General features: G+C 36.6%; 1 protein-coding gene across 3 annotated transcripts in view; it reads left to right on the forward strand.

Moving 5' to 3' along the window:
- Window positions 1-18,381, forward strand: part of AMMECR1 (AMMECR nuclear protein 1) — a 118,255-nt gene that overhangs the window by 50,760 nt on the left and 49,114 nt on the right. For 2 of the 3 annotated variants that reach the window (XR_014076101.1, XM_081567290.1), the window contains exon 2: window positions 6,243-6,353. The exons of the other annotated variant lie outside the window; for it this stretch is intronic. Coding sequence is in view for 1 of the 2 variants with exons in the window: in XM_081567290.1 (XP_081423416.1) it covers window positions 6,243-6,353 (111 nt within the window). In the remaining variant the exon portion in view is untranslated. The remainder of the gene's footprint in view (window positions 1-6,242; window positions 6,354-18,381) is intronic. 3 annotated transcript variants of the gene reach the window in all.

Raw genomic sequence — 18,381 nt, forward strand, 5'->3', positions numbered from 1 at the left:
CTTCTAATGGGAATAGTATAGAAGCTTGCAAATTGGGTCCAGCGTTTCTAGGCTGATCCAGCATTTCCAGTTTGTCCCGTATCTTCTCAACTGATTTCTCTTGTTCCTTCTGAGAGGAGAGGGAGAAAAGGAGATTTGTGCTTATGTTCACCTATGTGGTACTGTGTAGTAGTTTTGGGGTTTTCCTGTTCTCTGGTATTTTAGAAGACATCTAGGTTTGCTACTCACAATTTTAAATTTAATTAAAATTTTAAATCAGTAATAAGAAAACCTGCAGGAGTAGCCAGGTTCTAACACTAACTAGTTGACCCTACATTATGCCTAGATAGCTTTTTGCTTTTCACCTGTAAAACAAAGAGGGAATAGGTAATCTCTTAAAAGCTCTTTCACCTAATAACCTTAGATAACTTACTACATAAACTTTGAAATATGTGCTAACGTTTTTGTTAGTGATTTGCTATGTGTCCCCACAAAATCCATATGTTGGAACCCTAACCCCCTAAGACTACATTTGAAATTATAGTTGAAACCCTAACCCCCCAAGGCTGTAGGGCCTATAACAAGATAATTAAGGTTAAATGAGGTCATAAGGATGGGGCCATGATAAAATAGGATTAGTGTCCTTTCAAGAGATACTAAAGAGCTCACGTGGCTACTTATTCTTGTTTTGAAGTTCAGAGGAAAGGCCATGCAAAGTCTAAGCAGCCATCTACAAGCCAGGAAGAGAGCTCTCAGAAACAACCCTACAGGAACCTTTATCTTGGACTTCCTATCCTCTAGAATTTGAAAAAATTAATTTCTGTTGTTTAAACCACTCAGTTTACGGTATTTTGTTATGGTGACTTAAGCAGACTAATATGAGATTTAATGATAATTTAGTACATTTTAACAAATTGAATCTGATGTTTATACAGTTTGGAAACGAAATATATAGCTTCTTTGTGTTGAAATAGGATATGAAAGGTTTTAATTTGGTTGTGGAAGGAAGACTGCCATTTCTGTGGTTCTCTGAGCTTCTAGGTACTGTGGAATTACAATGTTGAGTTGGATGTTATGAGTAATACAGTGGACTAAGTTGGTGAGGAGCCTGAGTTCAGTTGAAAAGCAATTATTGTTTGATGGCAGAAGAACCAAGCTAGAGGAACTTCTCTCTTTTCCTGTATCTACCTATAATATCTACCTATAATATAAATAACCTTGTTGAAGACCCCTATAGCAGTCATTAGTATATTGATAGGGATTGACATTGTATTGTTAATGTTACCACCTACAAATCTCATTCTAAAGAAGAGTAAATTGCCAGAGTAGGGGCTTGCTAATGTCCAAGGATATTTTTAACCTTTGTTTTTGCCTTGGTATGGCAGAGGAAATATTATGGTAAATATATTAAGTAAATATGCCTTTTTCATGGTTGTACCCCTCTGCCACAAACATATTTCTAATCTATCCTGATCTACATCAATAGAATAGTCTTAGAGGAGAGGCATAGGAAGTGGCATGCAACTTGGGAGTATCCTGCTCAGATTTACATTGCTATTCTGGACTTTCGCTGGTTCTATGCAACTGCATTTCCCCTAAGAGCTACTATTGACCTGATAGTACTGTCTGTCAGTTGGCAGGGAGGATTTACCTAGATTAGGTGGTTACTTCCACTTCCTCTACAGACTTGGAAAAATGGAGAGCATTTACTTTCCCCCAAACATTTCTCAGAACATAGTGGCACAAACTGTTCAGAAGTGGGAAAATTCCTTGAAAAGCTATGTCTGGTTACTTTCAAATAAACATTTCCATTAATATTTCATTTCATTTTGAGACCCTTTCTGGTTTGTAGCATTTTTTTCAATGTATGTTGGTGGCCTCAAACCATATAGTGAAAATATTTAAAACCATACAGTGAAAGTATTTTCGAAAAACATTCACTCTTTGTCTTACTATGACTATGAACTGTTTTTTTTTTTTTTTTTTTTTTTTTAATTTCCCTGTCATTGAGTAAGCAGCTCCTCTCAACAGGCTAAGTCCCTTTTTCTACTTTGATCTGTCTCTGATTATGCTGATGTTTTATATCCTTTTGGGAACTCATATGTTTTAATAACACATTTAAGAATGAAATTGCCTATTTCTTCCCTCTGTGTGTTAGGAAAAGAAAAACTTTTGTTGCTACTTTTAGACGATATGTATTGAATGTTCCCATAGCCATTGCCCTGTAAAAAGTAGTTACCATATGCAAGATACAATCTCTTGTGCTCCATGGTGTTTATTCTATTTCAGTCTACTTTAAAATGCTTAACTTCCCAAGTTATTTTCCCCATTAAATAAATATTGCTTTTAGATGTTTGGGGTTTTTAAATTTCCACATAACATGTTCTTTATAAAAGACTTTGGATGAGCATTTGCAAATGAGAAATTTGAGTCCCAGATTTTGAAGGAGTAGTTTCATTCTGTCTACTAAAGGTCTGATTTCTTCCATCTTCAGGCCTCTGTCCTAAATACAGTGGGGTTGTCAAGTAGCAGTCCCTCCCATCTTTGACACAGATACTTCCCTGCAATACCACCCCCACCAAAAAGGATGTTGCCTGGGGCAGGTAAGGAACAGGGAGAGCACAGGTGATTCTGCATCTGCTCTACCTCTATGAGGGCTCTTGAGAACATATACTCAACAGTGCCTAAAATTTATAGAGTGTTAAATATGGAAGAGACCATAATGAGTTATCAGGATTGTCAGACTACTTCTTGGTCTCTGAAAGCATTGTGAGCTTTTACTTCTCCATGCCCTTGCTTATTATGGAGCACCTGTTTTCCCAGGCCAGGAGAGCCTGGCAAAATGCAGCTTATCCTCTAGCACTCTACCCTCTGAGTGAATTATTCCTTCATCAGTCATAGCATAGCCTAATAAGAAATGGTGAGAGTTGGCCCATAAAGAAGGCTGAGTGCTGAAGAATTGATGCTTTTGGACTGTGGTGTTGGAGAAGACTCTTGAGAGTCCCTTGGACTGCAAAGAGATCAACCAGTCAATCCTAAGGGAAATCAGTCCTGAATATTCATTGGAAGGACTGATGATGAAGCTCCAGTACTTTGGCCACCTGATGTGAAGAACCGACTCATTGGAAAAGACCCTGATGTTGGGAAAGATTGAAGGCAGGAGGAGGAGGGGACGACAGAGAATGAGATGGTTGGATGGCATTACTGACTCAATGGACATGAGTTTGAGAAAGCTCTGGGAGATGGTGAAGGACAGGGAAGCCTGGCATGCTGCAGTCCATGGGGTCACAAAGAGTTGGACATGACTGAACAACTGAACAACAACAAATAAGAAACTGTTTATAATTTCTCCCACTATGTGTTTGAATACTCTCCAACACATTTCATAACATAGTGTTTAATGGTGTTCTTTTTAAATTTACTGTACAAATTTTGAATGTTTGCTTGAATAGACAGGATTACAGTGAAAATGGTATGTTTATCTGTTTTAGTGGGATAAATAAGAGGATTGAAGGAAAAGTACTTTTAAATGACTTTCATGTTTTTGATAGCAAATGAATTCATTCATACTTTTAGGTTTCCCACTTAAGTCACTGAGGAAGAGAATATACAACTTTGTTCTGTGTTATTGAGAAGCCATCATGGAATTTTAAAGACATATTGTTATATATGGTACAGAATGATTCACTTTGTTCTGAATCTGCCAAAGGACCTTACATACAGATCTTTTGTATAGGCATTGTTATGGGAGAGGATTGACATCTTACTGTTCATTTAATGATTACTGACATTGACCCCAAGTTAGGAGGTGAAAAATGAAGAGGTGAAATTCATCTTTAAAGACAATATGTGTGAATTTTAGGATACTAGTATTTCTACAAGTAATAGAAGAATTGGTGAGAAAGCGATCCCATCTAATACTTATCTTCCTGATCAACTAGTAATCAAGAGCAATTAAGAGAAAAATTTCAGCTGGAGCATTAGAACCCTGTATCAAGTTATAAGATAGTACATATGATGTAGAAAACAAACCAGAAAAAAACCCTAGAATTTACCTTTTGATTTTTATTTTAGTACCTTTAGTATAGGTCATCCAGCATGTGAATAATAACATTGACAGAACTTGACCTTATACTTAGTCATCTTTTTCAATGCCTCTGGGCATTTGGCTCTTAGAAGGAGGTAATTCTTAGTACTGCTTCCTGGTTTGGATTATTTATTTGGGAATCTCTCTGCCATTGTGGTTACTTGTTGGAACACAGCATAATTTAAATGTTTGAGGTGGGTGACTGAAGTGCTTGAATAGGATATCTTTTCCCCCAACTGCTGATGACTGATTAGAGAATACTTTAAATAAAGAATGTGTTCTCCAGTATATTAATATAAAATGATAAATATATTAATATAACATATAAATATATTGTACATAATTATACAAGAAATATATGACATATGGTATATCCCATAAAATTTTAGTTTTTAGAAAGCTTAAGTATATTATGTTATACCAAATTCTATGAATACTCATGTTAACAGGGACCATCCCCAACTATAGAGTGTTAATCTTTTTACAAAATGTTCTAAAATGTATGAATTAATTTATTTCATAAAAACTGACAAAGCTGCTTCTATTTATAAAAGAGTTGTTTTTAAAATTAACCATTAATTGAGGCTGTGAATGCTTTGCTGCAGAATCCAAACATCTACTGTATTAAACTCCATTTAAAACTGTACCAACACAACATTGTAAGGCAATTATCCTCCAATTAAAAATAAATAATTTTTTTTAAAGAATATATAAAAATAAAGTCTGCAGACCATGAACTCAAACAAAAAAAACTGTATTACCTTTCTTAAAACAATCCAAACAACTAAATTATTTTCTTATTGCCATTCTAATTGACATTTTGATACCTGATACTTAAAAGATTTTTTTATTTATTGGCAGTAATTTTATCTAAAAATTGAAATAAACTTTCTGGTTTCAGAATATTACTTTGTTAATATTTGCTGTTGTTCTTCACCTTTCCAAACCCTACTCATTCTTCTAGGCCAAGCTGAAGATGATCACACTCAATGAAGTTTTCTCCTATCCCAGTAGCTTAATTTGTGGCATTTTGGACAAGGCTTCTAGCACTTAGTTCCTTTTGCCTCGTGTTAGTTAGCTGTGATGGAGAAGGCAATGGCACCGCACTCCAGTACTCTTGGCTGGAAAATCCCATGGACGGAGGAGCCTGGTAGGCTACAGTCCATGGGGTCGCTAAGAGTCGGACACGGCCGAGCGACTTCACTTTCACTTTTCCCTTTCATCCACTGGAGAAGGAAATGGCAACCCACTCCAGTATTCCTGCCTGGAGAATCCCAGGGATGGCGGAGCCTGGTGGGCTGCCGTCTATGGGGTCGCACAGAGTCGGACACGACTGAAGCGACTGAGCAGCAGCAGCAGCAGTTAGCTGTGAACAAGCCCTCCTCCTATACTGGCTCTCAGAGAGCAAAGACTATGTCTTAGGCAACTACAATAGTACCATCTCCAATAGCACGTATCTCCAATAGCACCTTTCACAGTACTTTGCACCCCCCACCCCTATACATTCAGTAAGTATTTATCGAACCTGTTGGTTTTTACCCCCTGATTTTCTAGACTAGACTTAGGAATCAATCAGTAACTTGAATTTTAAATGAGGAATCAGGCAGTAATGGCTCTGTAGTCAAGACTGGCCAGGTTTGAGTTCCTACTTCATGATGTATTAACTGTGGTACTGCTTCATCTGTAAAATCGGAAATGTCAGTAATAGTATTAGGTCTCTAGAGTTGTTGATGAGGATGAACACAGATAATCTGTTAAAACCACTTATTTGACTTTCTAACACATAGAGCTTCCCAGGTGGCTCAGATGGTAAAGAATCCACCTGCAGTGCAGGAGATGGCGGGTTTAGTACCTGGATCAGGAATATTCCCTGAAGGAGGAAGTGGCAACCCACTCCAGTATTCTTGCCTAGGAAATCGCATGGGCAGAGGAGCCTGGTGGGCTACAGTCCATAGAGTCTCAAAAGAGCTAGACACTTAGTGACTAAACCACCACCAACATATAGAATACATTTAATATAGTGTAGATATAATTGTTTCTAAATGCAGCTAAGCCCCTGAGGGCCTGTCATCTAGTCTTTGTACTTCAGGCACCTAACCTCGGTATAGTAAATATTCAACAAATATTTCTTTGAATTGAACTGATTGATTTACCCTATTTTTATCTTCCATTACAGCCCACTGTTTGTAACATGGAAGATTGGTCGAGACAAAAGATTGCGTGGATGCATAGGTACTTTTTCTGCCATGAATTTGCATTCAGGACTCAGGGAGTACACACTTACCAGGTGAAGACCAATTTTTGTTACCTCTGCTTCTACATTAAAAAAAAAAAAAACTTATGAAACTTAAACTTGATTCTTAACTCCTTTTCCTTTCCTGAATTGTCAACATTCTTGACTCCTTTCATGTCAGACTTTTTTCTCCTCGACCATTTGCCATATCTCTGATAAAATGTTATTGATATATATTATCATAATATAGAATACTGTGATTACATGTATTCTGCCATAAATGTCTTTAAGTGTTTTTTTTTCTTTCAATGATCAGCTTATTTTGTATAACTTGAAAATCAATGACCAAATATCCATGGATTACTTACATGTATTATTTCCATAATAACAGTCATTATGTCTTCTTTGTTAGGCTTTTAAAAAATTGTTGATGTCTATTCCGCCTCACCCATTCTGTTACAGTTTTGTGTACTTCTGGAATTGAAGGGAGAGCCTAAGAAGAAAATGATGCAACAGCCTGACAGCATAATCATTCACATTATCACTTTACCCAGAATTAACTGTAGCTTACTTACTTTGTTTCATCCAACACAAGGACAAAGTAATGAATGCCTCATTACAGTTGTTAAAACTTTGTTCTTAATTTCTGAACTCACAAAACTATCTAGCGTGCCATCAGATTTTTTTGGTTCAAGTTTAGATTTCTAGCAAATTGTGTTCTAAAATTATTTCAAAAGAAGAAATTCCTTAAATAATAAGCTATTAGTAAAGGAATTTCCTGTTTTTGTTCATATTTCAGGGTGATTATCTGATGCAGTTTCTATAGTTGTAAAATGCACGGTGTCTGTCCAACAGGAAATTGGTCCCTGATGACTCTTGGTACTTGGGGCAAGCTGCTCAATCTCCAGTAGATAAAGCAGTGTTTACAGAACTTTATATATTTTATAGGAATGTTAGGGAGATGTCAGGGGAATGAAGTATCAATAATAATCAGTCACTATGTTGCTTCAGGATTAATGTAGAAGCTTCATTATTTGACTATAGAATTGCATCAATGCAGCTCATATCACCAGTTATTAAAATGCTGGTAACTGAGTTTAGTATTCTTATATTTGAAGATGTAGCTCATAGCTACAGGGCTGTCTTAGCTTACACCAAAGCCCAGAAAGAAAGAGAAAGGCTTGGAGGGTCACATTGATTCTGAGATTTTCACAGGTATTAGAAATGGGGTGTTTGGACTTGATTAAATAATAAATAACAGGCAGAAAAGGGGTTAAAGCACACATTCTGGAAATAACTACAAGATAGTACAAATATAAATCTAGGCATGTTAGATTTTCTACCCTGACATGAAATATCATGGACTCATTTTGGGACTTTAGCAAATTCTGCCAGTGACTATCTTTTTGGGACAGGTGCATAAAATTACCTTTTTTTTTTTATAAATTTATTTATTTTAGTTGGGGGCTAATTACTTTACAATATTGTAGTAGTTTTTGCCATACATTGACATGAATCAGCCATGGGTTTACATGTGTTCCCCTTCCTGGACCCCCCACCCTCCTCCCTCCCCATCCCATCCCTCTGGGTCATCGCATTGCCCCGGCCCTGAGCCCTTGTCTCATGCCTATTTAAAAATTACCTTTTAAATAGCTAATGAAAGGCAGTTTATTATACATTTCCTAAAATAAGTTGTTATGAGGTATACTGGTTCGTTGGTGTTGCTTGAAAAAAGAATTCTATGGCCAAATAAATTTTGGGAACACTAAACAACTTTAAACAGCTCTACTCACTGCAGGATTTCTCCGAACCCTTTTATCCTCCCACCTTCTTATGTTATGCCATTAGTGCTCCAAGGAACACATTTTCAGAAACAGAAGTATGTTATAAAATTTCCATTTTTCTTTAAAGTTGGGGTGTCCAAGTAGATAGTATACAAAACCTTTGTACTTTCAAATGAAACCGTGGCAAAAATCCCAGTATCAAATATTATACACTTTAGAAATCCTTAGTAGCAGTAACTGTAGTAGCAGTTTGTTTTTACTTTAAAAAAAATATGAAATTCTCTTGTGTACGTTGATAAAAAGGGATGAAAATATCCAATTTTTCTGAACTTGTGGATCTGTCTCCTCGGGCAATTACCAGAAGAATTACAGTATATTTTTTCTGACAATAATATAATTCTGAATGAATCATTCAAATAGTTAAATTTAGAAATTTGCCTACATTTGTATTTGTACATATACAAATGCAGTCTATGACTCTTCATGTTTACTTTTCAGCTTTCCCCCCATGTTTCTGTACAACTTACTGAAATCATATACAGCACATTAGAGAGAGATGTGTGTTTGTGTATGTATATACACACATATGTACCTGGTCTTCTCATTTTTGTTGGACTTAATTTCATTTTTTGCTTAATATGATAATAAGAATGAAGTTATTTGGAAGAGAGGAACAAAGAAAACAAGTCTCAAAATACACGGTTGTTCTTTTTTCTGGATTCATATTAGAGTCAAAACTGTGGTGTCATTTTTAAAAGTGGCATAGGGCACTTATCATTTCTACATGCTGCTGTTATTAGTGGTATTAATAGCTCCTGTTTTTTAAGAACTTAACTACATGTCAGGTACTGCAGAGGAGCTTTATATGCATGGTGCTCACAACTCTTAGGTATTAATATCCACATTTTAAAAACAAGGAAACTGAGATTTAGAGAATTTAAATAATGTACCAAATCACACATCTACTAAGTGGTAGAAACAGGATTCAAACTCAGGCTATCTGACTGCAAAGTGCAAGCCCTTAACTACTACATTTAAGATAAGATAAAATAAAATTTTCTGAGAATGTATGTTTTGCAGCTTCCTGGTGAAAATAATGAACTTGAAAGCAGGTTCCTATAAATTGTTTAATCATGGGTCAATAATTCTTCAAAAATTCTAGTTTAGCAGTTAAGACTGAAGTTTAGAACATTATTTTAAATTTCAGAAAATCCATAGATGGGGTTATAAAAAGTATATAACTCATGGTTGCATAGACTAGTCAGAAGAAAATTGACCTGGATTAATATTGTATAAAAGAATAATGCTTTTTACAAAAAAATACTATCATATGAAATGAAATCATGTTCTTTGCCTGTATGTAAATTGTGGATTAGACTCCAAGAAGAATATAATTCTTTTGAACATAACAGTTGGTGATTCTTGGAGTCTGGTCTTTCAGTCTTAAAACCTGTATATAAATCATAAAACTTATAAATGGAATCAAATGAACTTAGTAGGTTTGGAATAAAAGAGAAGGAGAGAACAAAACCAAAAATAGTGAAATTAAAGACTCGTCAGGTATAGGTGTCCTTTTTTAAAAAAATAGGACATCTGGTAACTCACTGTTTTCATCTGTGACTAGATATTATTCAGTTTTCTTCATGTTACTCAGCTATACTTTTTTTATTGTAAAATATGCATAGCACAAAATTTACTACTTTAATTTTAAGTGTATAGTTCTATGGCCTTAAGTACATTCACATTGATGATGCAACCATCCACCATTCATCTCCAGAACTTTTTTATCTTCCCTAACTGAAACTCTGTACCCACTAAAGTCTAACTCCCCATTTCCCCCTTCCCAAGCCCCTGACAACCATCATTCTAATACTTTCTGTCTCTATGACTCTGACTCTTCTAGGTACCTCACATAAGTGGAAGCATACTATATTTGTCTTTTTATGACTGGCTTATTTCATTTGGCATAATGTCTTCATGATTCACCCATGTTGTAGCATGTGTTAGCATTTACTTCCTTTTTAAGGCTAAATAACATTCCATTATATGTATCTTCCACATTTTGTCCATTCATCCATGCATGAAAACTTGGATGGCTTCCACTTTTTGACTATTGCACATAATGCTACCATGAACATGGGCATGCAAAAATCTGCATGAGTGCCGTATCTTCTTTTAAAAAGCTAACCATTATATTGAAGATAGTGATCTAGTTTGTTTGTGGTCCCTTAATCTCTAAAACCTAAGTGTAAGAAAAATGACCAGGTACTTTGTAAATGAATGCCTAGTCTGCATTAAGTTTTTATGTATAAATATACTGCTTTAAAATTAAAATACTTGTCATAGCCCAGTTTTACATTCTCCTAATTAAAATTTTGATTTATTGTAGACTGAAATAAGACCTTATACATAGGCCAAGGATTTCTCCCAGTTGTAAAAATACATAGTTCCTGTGTAGGTAGCAGGAAAACTTTGTGAGAATTACAACATGGAACTATTAAGTAGACTATTATTTCCTTGACCTGGGTAAAAGCAGGAAAGATTATAGCAAGTAAGAAGCAGGATGGAGAGCTCAGAATTCCTGATAGAAGTTTATCCATGGTGAAATTAATGTTCACAAATTAGTATATATATTAGTGGTCAAAATGTCAAGGTAGAAATATTCTTTATCCCTATTGAAAAAGAATAATTTCTAGCATTTATCAAGCTAGTTGCATTAGTGGCTTTTACATGTTAGAAAGCAAAGACAAATTTATTTCCTCTTTTTCAGTACTAGATTATATAGTTTTATAGAAAGGAGAATTACAATTAGTATAGATGAACATAAACATCTCAGTCAAAGAAAATTCCTTAAGATCTTGGTTAATAAATTGTCCAGCAAAGTATAGGTCTATTTCTTCATGTAAATTCAAGTTGATAGTGATTTTTCTAGAATATATAAGTGATTAATAGATGCGGTCTTTTTCATAAAATGGGAATACGGCCTGTTGTCATGCTTAAAAGGCTATCTTTCTTTTCTTCTCCTTTACTTGGTTGTACTTAGATGGCTTGGCAATGAAATAATTATGCAGGTGCAGGCAGTGTCTGGAACTTGATTCAGAACTATACTACTTTGTTGCACTGCTTAATTCTGAGAAAATAGCAAGGAAGGTTTATTCTTTCTAGGGAATAGGGTGACCATATGAAAGGTGATGTGTTTTGCTTTGTGTGTGTGTGAGAGAGAGAGAGTGTGTGTGTGTGTGGTATGAGAAAGAGAGTATGATTTTTTGTTTACATGTTGCAAATGTTCACTTACTATTAGGCTTTTTGAGATTCTGCAAATAGCTAACAACCTACTTTATTACTTTCAAAGGTCCTGGCTAGATTGGGTACTTTTGGGTAAGTAGATTCATTGTAAACCAAATTTGCTTTTATATTTTGGTGTTGTAATCTGGCATTTTCTAAAGCAGTATGAGTTTAAAAGCATTGTAAGCAGCATAATTAAATTTTCCCCCTCAGGGGGGCAGACTTTTTTGTAATCATTCTTATTCTTGATTATTTTAAGTAACTAGACTTAGCTCATTGTGAATAATTAGTTTAAACAAGCTCCCCAACTCCTCATGGTAGCATCACCAGGATTGATTTTTCGTATAAAAAAAAAAAAGTTGTACATGAGTCACTTCTGACTATACCCTATTGTCCGTGAAGCTCATTCTGGAGATGTTAAGGCCAGACTATTTTTGGCAAGTGTCTGTGGCAAGGCTCTTGGGTAAAATATGGTTTTTTGAGACAAAAATTAGATCTATCAAAAACACTATGCAAAATTAATTATCTTAATTTATGACCTACATTTTGTTACCTTTTACAAATGGTAGCATGGCTTGAGTCCTAAAATTTATGCCTCATTTGTTAGTTTCAGTGTATAAATTACCAAGTGAGAAATTGTCAGATTTTATAAGCATTTAATTTGACATGTAGTTTGGAACCTAGGTTGCTATATGCCGTTTACTCAAAATTATCCATAGAATAGCACAGCTAAATATTGTATGTCAAAATCTGGAATCTTCACTTTAGCCACTAGTTTAATGCACACCTTCATTATTCCATGGTTGTGCTAATGTGCAGAGATGTGGCCAAAAACTGGGCAAGAGAATGTGGCAGGAGAAAACCAAACAACAAGAACCATTCCCAGTATGGGTGATGACTCCTGAGTTATAGAGACTTGTCTGAGTTCATATAGCACCTACTGCCACAGAAATTAAGTGTATTGAGTATATCAGATTTTAATTCCTTATCACATCTTCCAGATCTTCAGAGTCTCCAGTTGGAATCTCTGCTTCTTTGAGACACAGGCACAATGCCTTTGGGTCAAAAATCAGTAAGAAGGTGAAGGTATGAGAGAAGCTGAAAATTGGTGAAGGTGTGGGAGAAACTGAAAATGGTGTTTTGCCCTGTCAGAGCTCTTGGTTTTTGTGTTTCATAAGGAGAGGGTAAACTAGAAGAAATTGAACCTATTCTTACATCTATCTCTAAACTTTACCTCTTTGCTCTTAAAAGGCTGCTCTTTCTCCCTTTAATTATGTTTAAACAGTTCATCCTGTAAATCTAGTCTAAATTTTGCCTTAGGAGTTTATAGTATAGTAGGAGAGATAAGTTATATAAATAATTACACTCCTAGGTACAAAGTGATTTTTGTCAAAGCATCAGAGGAAGTCATACTGAATAAACAGACATTCTACATCTGTAATAAAAGCAGAAATGAATTTAAAGCAATTTATGAGATTATTTAGTCCACTCCCAGTTCACTCTGAGTAAAAGCGAAACACTATACCACTTTTTGGTTTCTTTTTTCCTATGTGGACAAAAGTCCAGATATGGGGATGTGTGTAAATTGTTATTATCAAAATGACCATATACAAGGTATTGGGTATTCTGAGAGATTTTACTAACAAATATTTTAAAGGGAGAGGGAATGAACTTGCTATGGAAAAAAATAAAACCTCAGAAACAGAGTACGTACACACCCCCCCCCAAACACACACCCTCAGAAACAGAGTACGTACACACACCCCCCACACACACACACCCTCAGAAACAGAGTACGTACACACACACAGACACAGACACAGACACACACACACAGACACACACACAGACACACACACACACACACACTCTTCACCAAAAGACACAGACACACACGCGCGCGCGCGCACGCGCTCTTCACCAAAGAGTGTCTAGAACCAGAACCAGTTGGAATATAGCCCTGATGCTTGGCAAATGAAGAAAACTAAAAGTTAATAGCTTAGATTTTACTTTCCTTTCGTCTCATTAAAGTAAATTCATGTTTTGTTTCAGTCCGGTAAACTGATATCTACCTCCTTTCCTGAGACTCACTGCCTGAAATAATCTTCATTTTTTCGGGGGTGAAAGACTGAAGTGGTAAAGATAAATTAGAACACAAATATTGTATGAAATTAGTATCATATTAGATGTGGTCTAAAATCATACCATAGGCATTTAACAATATATTTACTTCTGTCTGAACATTTTAAAAAATAAATATTGGGTCTACTTATAAATGTCTGAAGTATTTGAGTCATTAGGGCATGAATGAACAAGAGAATGGATTTGTATCTTAATGTTCTGGCAGAAGAAGATGCTAACACCAATGTATGCTCAAGGTGATTATTCATGTCTAGAATATTATGCAAATAATACACACTTACCTCGCTAAGAGACAATGTTACTAGTTATTTGAGTACTCTAAAATAATTGAATGTTGAAGTTTGGGGGCAGCAATTTCATATTAAATTTTCAGCTATTATTTTATGAGCATGAGCAAATACTTGTTAAAAGACTTCCTTAATAGGCAAAAGAAACAGTCCTCTTCTGTGATCTTTGCCTTTCCCCCAAACTTTCAACTACCTCAGATGTGGATATCCGAAGTAATAGCGTTTGGAAAACATTTTTCTTTTCATTACTGATAACAACTTGGTGTTCCTTAACACCTGAACACTTAATCGTTAGCCCTTTATCTTACATTATAAATATATTTGTCTTAGAAACAATTTCCAGATTTTTTTTACATTCTCTCTCACTTTTTAAATAAGAAGCATTCAATATGTCTTATGATAGCTACATTTTCTGAGCTGCTTCTTGTTAAATTAATTAAAACACCCATAGTATATAACAAAATAAAATAGACATCAACAAATGATAACAAAAAAATTCTACTGGAATAAGAATTTCATAGGTGCTAAGGATTTTTAAAGGTGAAAACTAGTATTTAATAACTTCTATTGAGAATGTATGTCTAATCATTGTTAATATCAAATGTACCTTTTCAGTATGTTTAAAATTTAAAAGTGAAGAAAATTCATTAGATTCATAAAGTATCGATTTACAGTTGGTCTCATGTTCAGAAAATTTTTAAATTAGTTTCACAATTTTACTTCAGCCCACAAAGCTATCTTGTAAATAAATATATGAAAACTATAGGCTTCATCATTCAAATTAGGTTCAGCAGGTTTTGTCCTGTTTTTAAGCCTCATTTTTAAAATTCATACATTGAGGTGCTAACTCTTGTGTCCTTTCTAGTGGTGAAAGAGAAGATTAGAAAAAGCCGTAGAATAAATCCTTCAGAAGCTTTAATTAAAGGGATTGCCCAGAACTCAACTTCCTGTTCCTATACCTGACTACTTTTAGGACTGCTTTATATGTTCCACAAAGGTGATTTAAAAGACTGCCACTTCACTAAGGATGGGAGGAGAGTCTCCCTTAAATTCTTCAGGCTGCTTTAAATCTAAGTCATTCTTCAAAATGGCCTTCCGCTGCTCCTTGGCTAAGGGGGGTGGACTGATTTGCTTACATAGGTAGGGAGAAGGCTGCTAAGCCTTGGAAATGAGTGGAGCTGCGTTGCAGTATTATGAAGAGCAATAAATAACCCATACACTGTGGTTAGACTGACAGTGCTAATGAGGTCACAGGTTCAATCCCCATTTGGGCCACTTGGCTTTGTTTTGCTCTGATTGACAGCCTGCACCCTAGACCCTGGGCAGTGGATTCCAAGGGGCTTCAGACAAGAACATGTGGGTGATTCAGTACCACACCCCAAACCTCAGCATTGTCTCAGCATATGAAACACGCCATGCTTGGAGTACCCCAAACTGAACTATCTCAGAAATAGGTGTGTGTGCTTATTCGCTTAGTTGTGTCCGAATCTTTGTGACCCCATTGATTGTAGCCTCCCAGGCTCCTCTGCCCATGGAAATTCTCCAGGCAAGAATACTGGAGTGGGTAGCCATACCCTCTTCCAGGGGATCTTCCCAACCCAGAGATCGAACCCAGGGTCTCCCACATTGCAGGCTGATTCTTTACCATCTGAGCCACCAGGGTAGCCCAAGAATACTAGAGTAGGTAGCCTATCCCTTCTCCAGGGGAACTTCGCAACCCAGGAATCAAACTGGGGTCTCCTGCATTGCAGGCAGATTCTTTACCAGCTGAGAAGCCCAGAAATAGTTAATACTAAGTCCAATAATAATTGCTTTGACTCTCAAAGAAAAAAAAGAATGTTCAAAATGTTAGTTTCTTTTCAAAAGCCCTTTGAAGGGAGCCAGTGTGACACTGGAAAAAAAGAGGTTTTAGGAATATCAGTGGGATTGAGAACACAGTTTGGGTTTCAACAGGCCTGAAAATGCTGCTGACAAAAGGGGAGATCTCTGGTTTGATCCGTGGCCTCAGAGAAGTCTGGAGAAAGTGTGTCTTAGTTTCTCTTTCCTGAACTTCCACCTCTAAAAACGAGTGGTGGCTGGGAGTGGGAGCCATCTCAGATAATAGTGGATTTCAGCTGAAGCAACTCTTAAGCATTTCAGTGGTGAATGGATGACTGTTAAATTCACAAGGTTATAAAGACATGTTATAAATGTAATTGCTCCTTTTTAAAAGACATTTTTTGAAAAGACTGCCTTTTAAAGTTGTCATCTCTGGTGTATTAAGATGTTCACATGCTTCATGCATCAGCTCACTGAGGTGTATGTCTGCTGTCTAAGCATCTGTGCCCTCCCATGCTGTTGCATCGTCCTCGTCATAGCTTTTGTTGTTGCTTAGAACAGCACACTTACCCCATCGGACAGAGTGGACACAGACTTACCCATTGGCATGACTAAACTCTCCTCTTTTACTGTTGGTGGCTCAGATGGTAAAAAATCTGCCTGGAATGCAGGAGACGAACCCAGGTTCAATCCCTGGGTTGGGAAGATCCCCTGGAGAAGGGAATGGCTACCCATTGCAGTGTTCTTGCCTGGAGAATCCCATGGACAGAGGAGCCTGGTGGGCTACAGTCCATGGGGTCACAAAGAGTTGGACATGACTGATCGACTAAGATACACTATACCTGTGACATGAAGACCCTTTCTGCCTACCCATCTTGTCTAGAATAAAATCAGAGTCATTGCAAAGCCTGTATTTCACTCAGAATTAAGTTCATGTTCTAAAGTTGCCACCATTCTTTGTCTGCCCCTGCCTCTCCCCCCAGTTCCTATTTCCATCCTTCTTCAAAAGCACAGCATCTGAGGCCTTAACCTCACACTGTAGCCGTGCACACTCCCACTTCCCAAAGGTAGTCTTCCTTGTCTCTGTGGCTTTTGAACATTTTTTTTTCTCTGCCAACCACACCTCTCTCCATTTCCAGCCAGTCAACTCCTACTCATCCTTCAAGACTCAGCTTGCTCATTACTTCCTCTGTGAGATTTCCTAGACACTCCCCAGCAGAGTTGGTCCACCTCGGTATTCCTGTAGCACTGTGTTCAGGCCTCTGTTAGAACACTGAACACATTGACTTGCAATGATTAGCTTTATATGTTTGTCTCTCTGTTTTGAAATCGCTCTCAGTAGTAGTTTACCAAGCCACATCAAAGCAGATCAACAGAAATCAGGCTCATGACTTTGGAGCAACTTCCCTTGATCCTAAGAACCATTTTTACTCTCTCCCCTTTGTGTCTGCTTCTGTTAGCTTAGGTTTGTCACCCTCTCTTGCTGCTAGTGTACTTGAGCTGGTAGGAGTTGCCACTGCTGATTAGTAGTGAGAGGGGTAGTTTAAGGCCACTTGGAGCTAGACTGAGCCAGAAGACAGGGATCCTTACCCAGTACACTTTAGAAAGCAGGTTAACATAAAGTCAGTCTCTTGTTGTAAGTGCTGTAAGTGACTAAACTGATGCTCACCATGGAACCATAGAGCAGGAAGGCATCCTTAGAAGTCATCTAGTCCAACCCCCATCAGGTACTTTTATCTCTCTTAAAGTCTCCCAAGAAATGTGCATCTAGCTTCTGTATGAACCTCTCCATTGACTTGGAACTCGCTCCAAGTAGTCATTTCATTCTCAAACACCTCTAAACCCACCACCACAGCTCCAGTTACCACATAGCTTGGGTTGAAGTGCCAGAAGTCAAAGATTGCCTGTATTTAGCACTTTATCCTTTATAGAAAGCCACATTAACCAGCAGTGGTTAAACTTGCCCTCTGAGTAATGGCTGAATCTTTAGAAGTTTAGGAGTGGTTAAGATACACAGCTTTACAGCCGACTCCCATCAACCCACTCATAACAATTTTCACTGGCTCCTTATTGAAACCTTTGAAGCTGCTACCACTGCCTCTTCTCTCACTGCTTATGTTAGACTTCTGAAATTGGCTGGGCCAGACAGTCCCCAGATTCCAAGATAGAACTGGCACTAGAAGTTTTGGTACCCCCAACAGTCTATCACAGAAAATTATGTGAGAGAACACAAGTCTTCTGACATCACCAGAGACTGTCACTATAATTTCTACAATAGAAGGTATCCATAACAGCATGTAAATTAATTTACTTTAGTTTTATGTTATGAAGCATACAGTCTCAAGGCATCCTGTTATAATCATTTTGTAATGTAATGTCTCACTCTCAAGTTATCTGCCTTGGGTCAAGTTTTTGGCATGTGTCCATAAAATGAAGAATGCCCTTGGAGTGATTCAACCAAAACTACAGGTGTAACAGTATACCAGTATTGAGAAGCCTAAAGTAAATGCATATATATATGAAGTTTATATATGTATATATATATATATATATATATATATATATATAAATATAAAGTTTACTCTTAGATTTCCCTTTATGTTCAAACATGCCTCTAACATACTACTAGTTATATTTCCTAAGCACAATAATAATTTCTATCTTTGTGGGTGTGCTGGACCTGTCCTAAGTATTTTATATAAGTCACCTCATTTAATCTTTTCAACAACTGCATGAGATTGAAGGTATTTCACTTATATTACAGTT

This window comes from Giraffa tippelskirchi, chromosome X, assembly GCF_054371585.1.
Source record: "Giraffa tippelskirchi isolate mGirTip1 chromosome X, T2T-mGirTip1v1.2.pri, whole genome shotgun sequence".
In the NCBI taxonomy this organism is placed as follows: domain Eukaryota; kingdom Metazoa; phylum Chordata; class Mammalia; order Artiodactyla; family Giraffidae; genus Giraffa; species Giraffa tippelskirchi.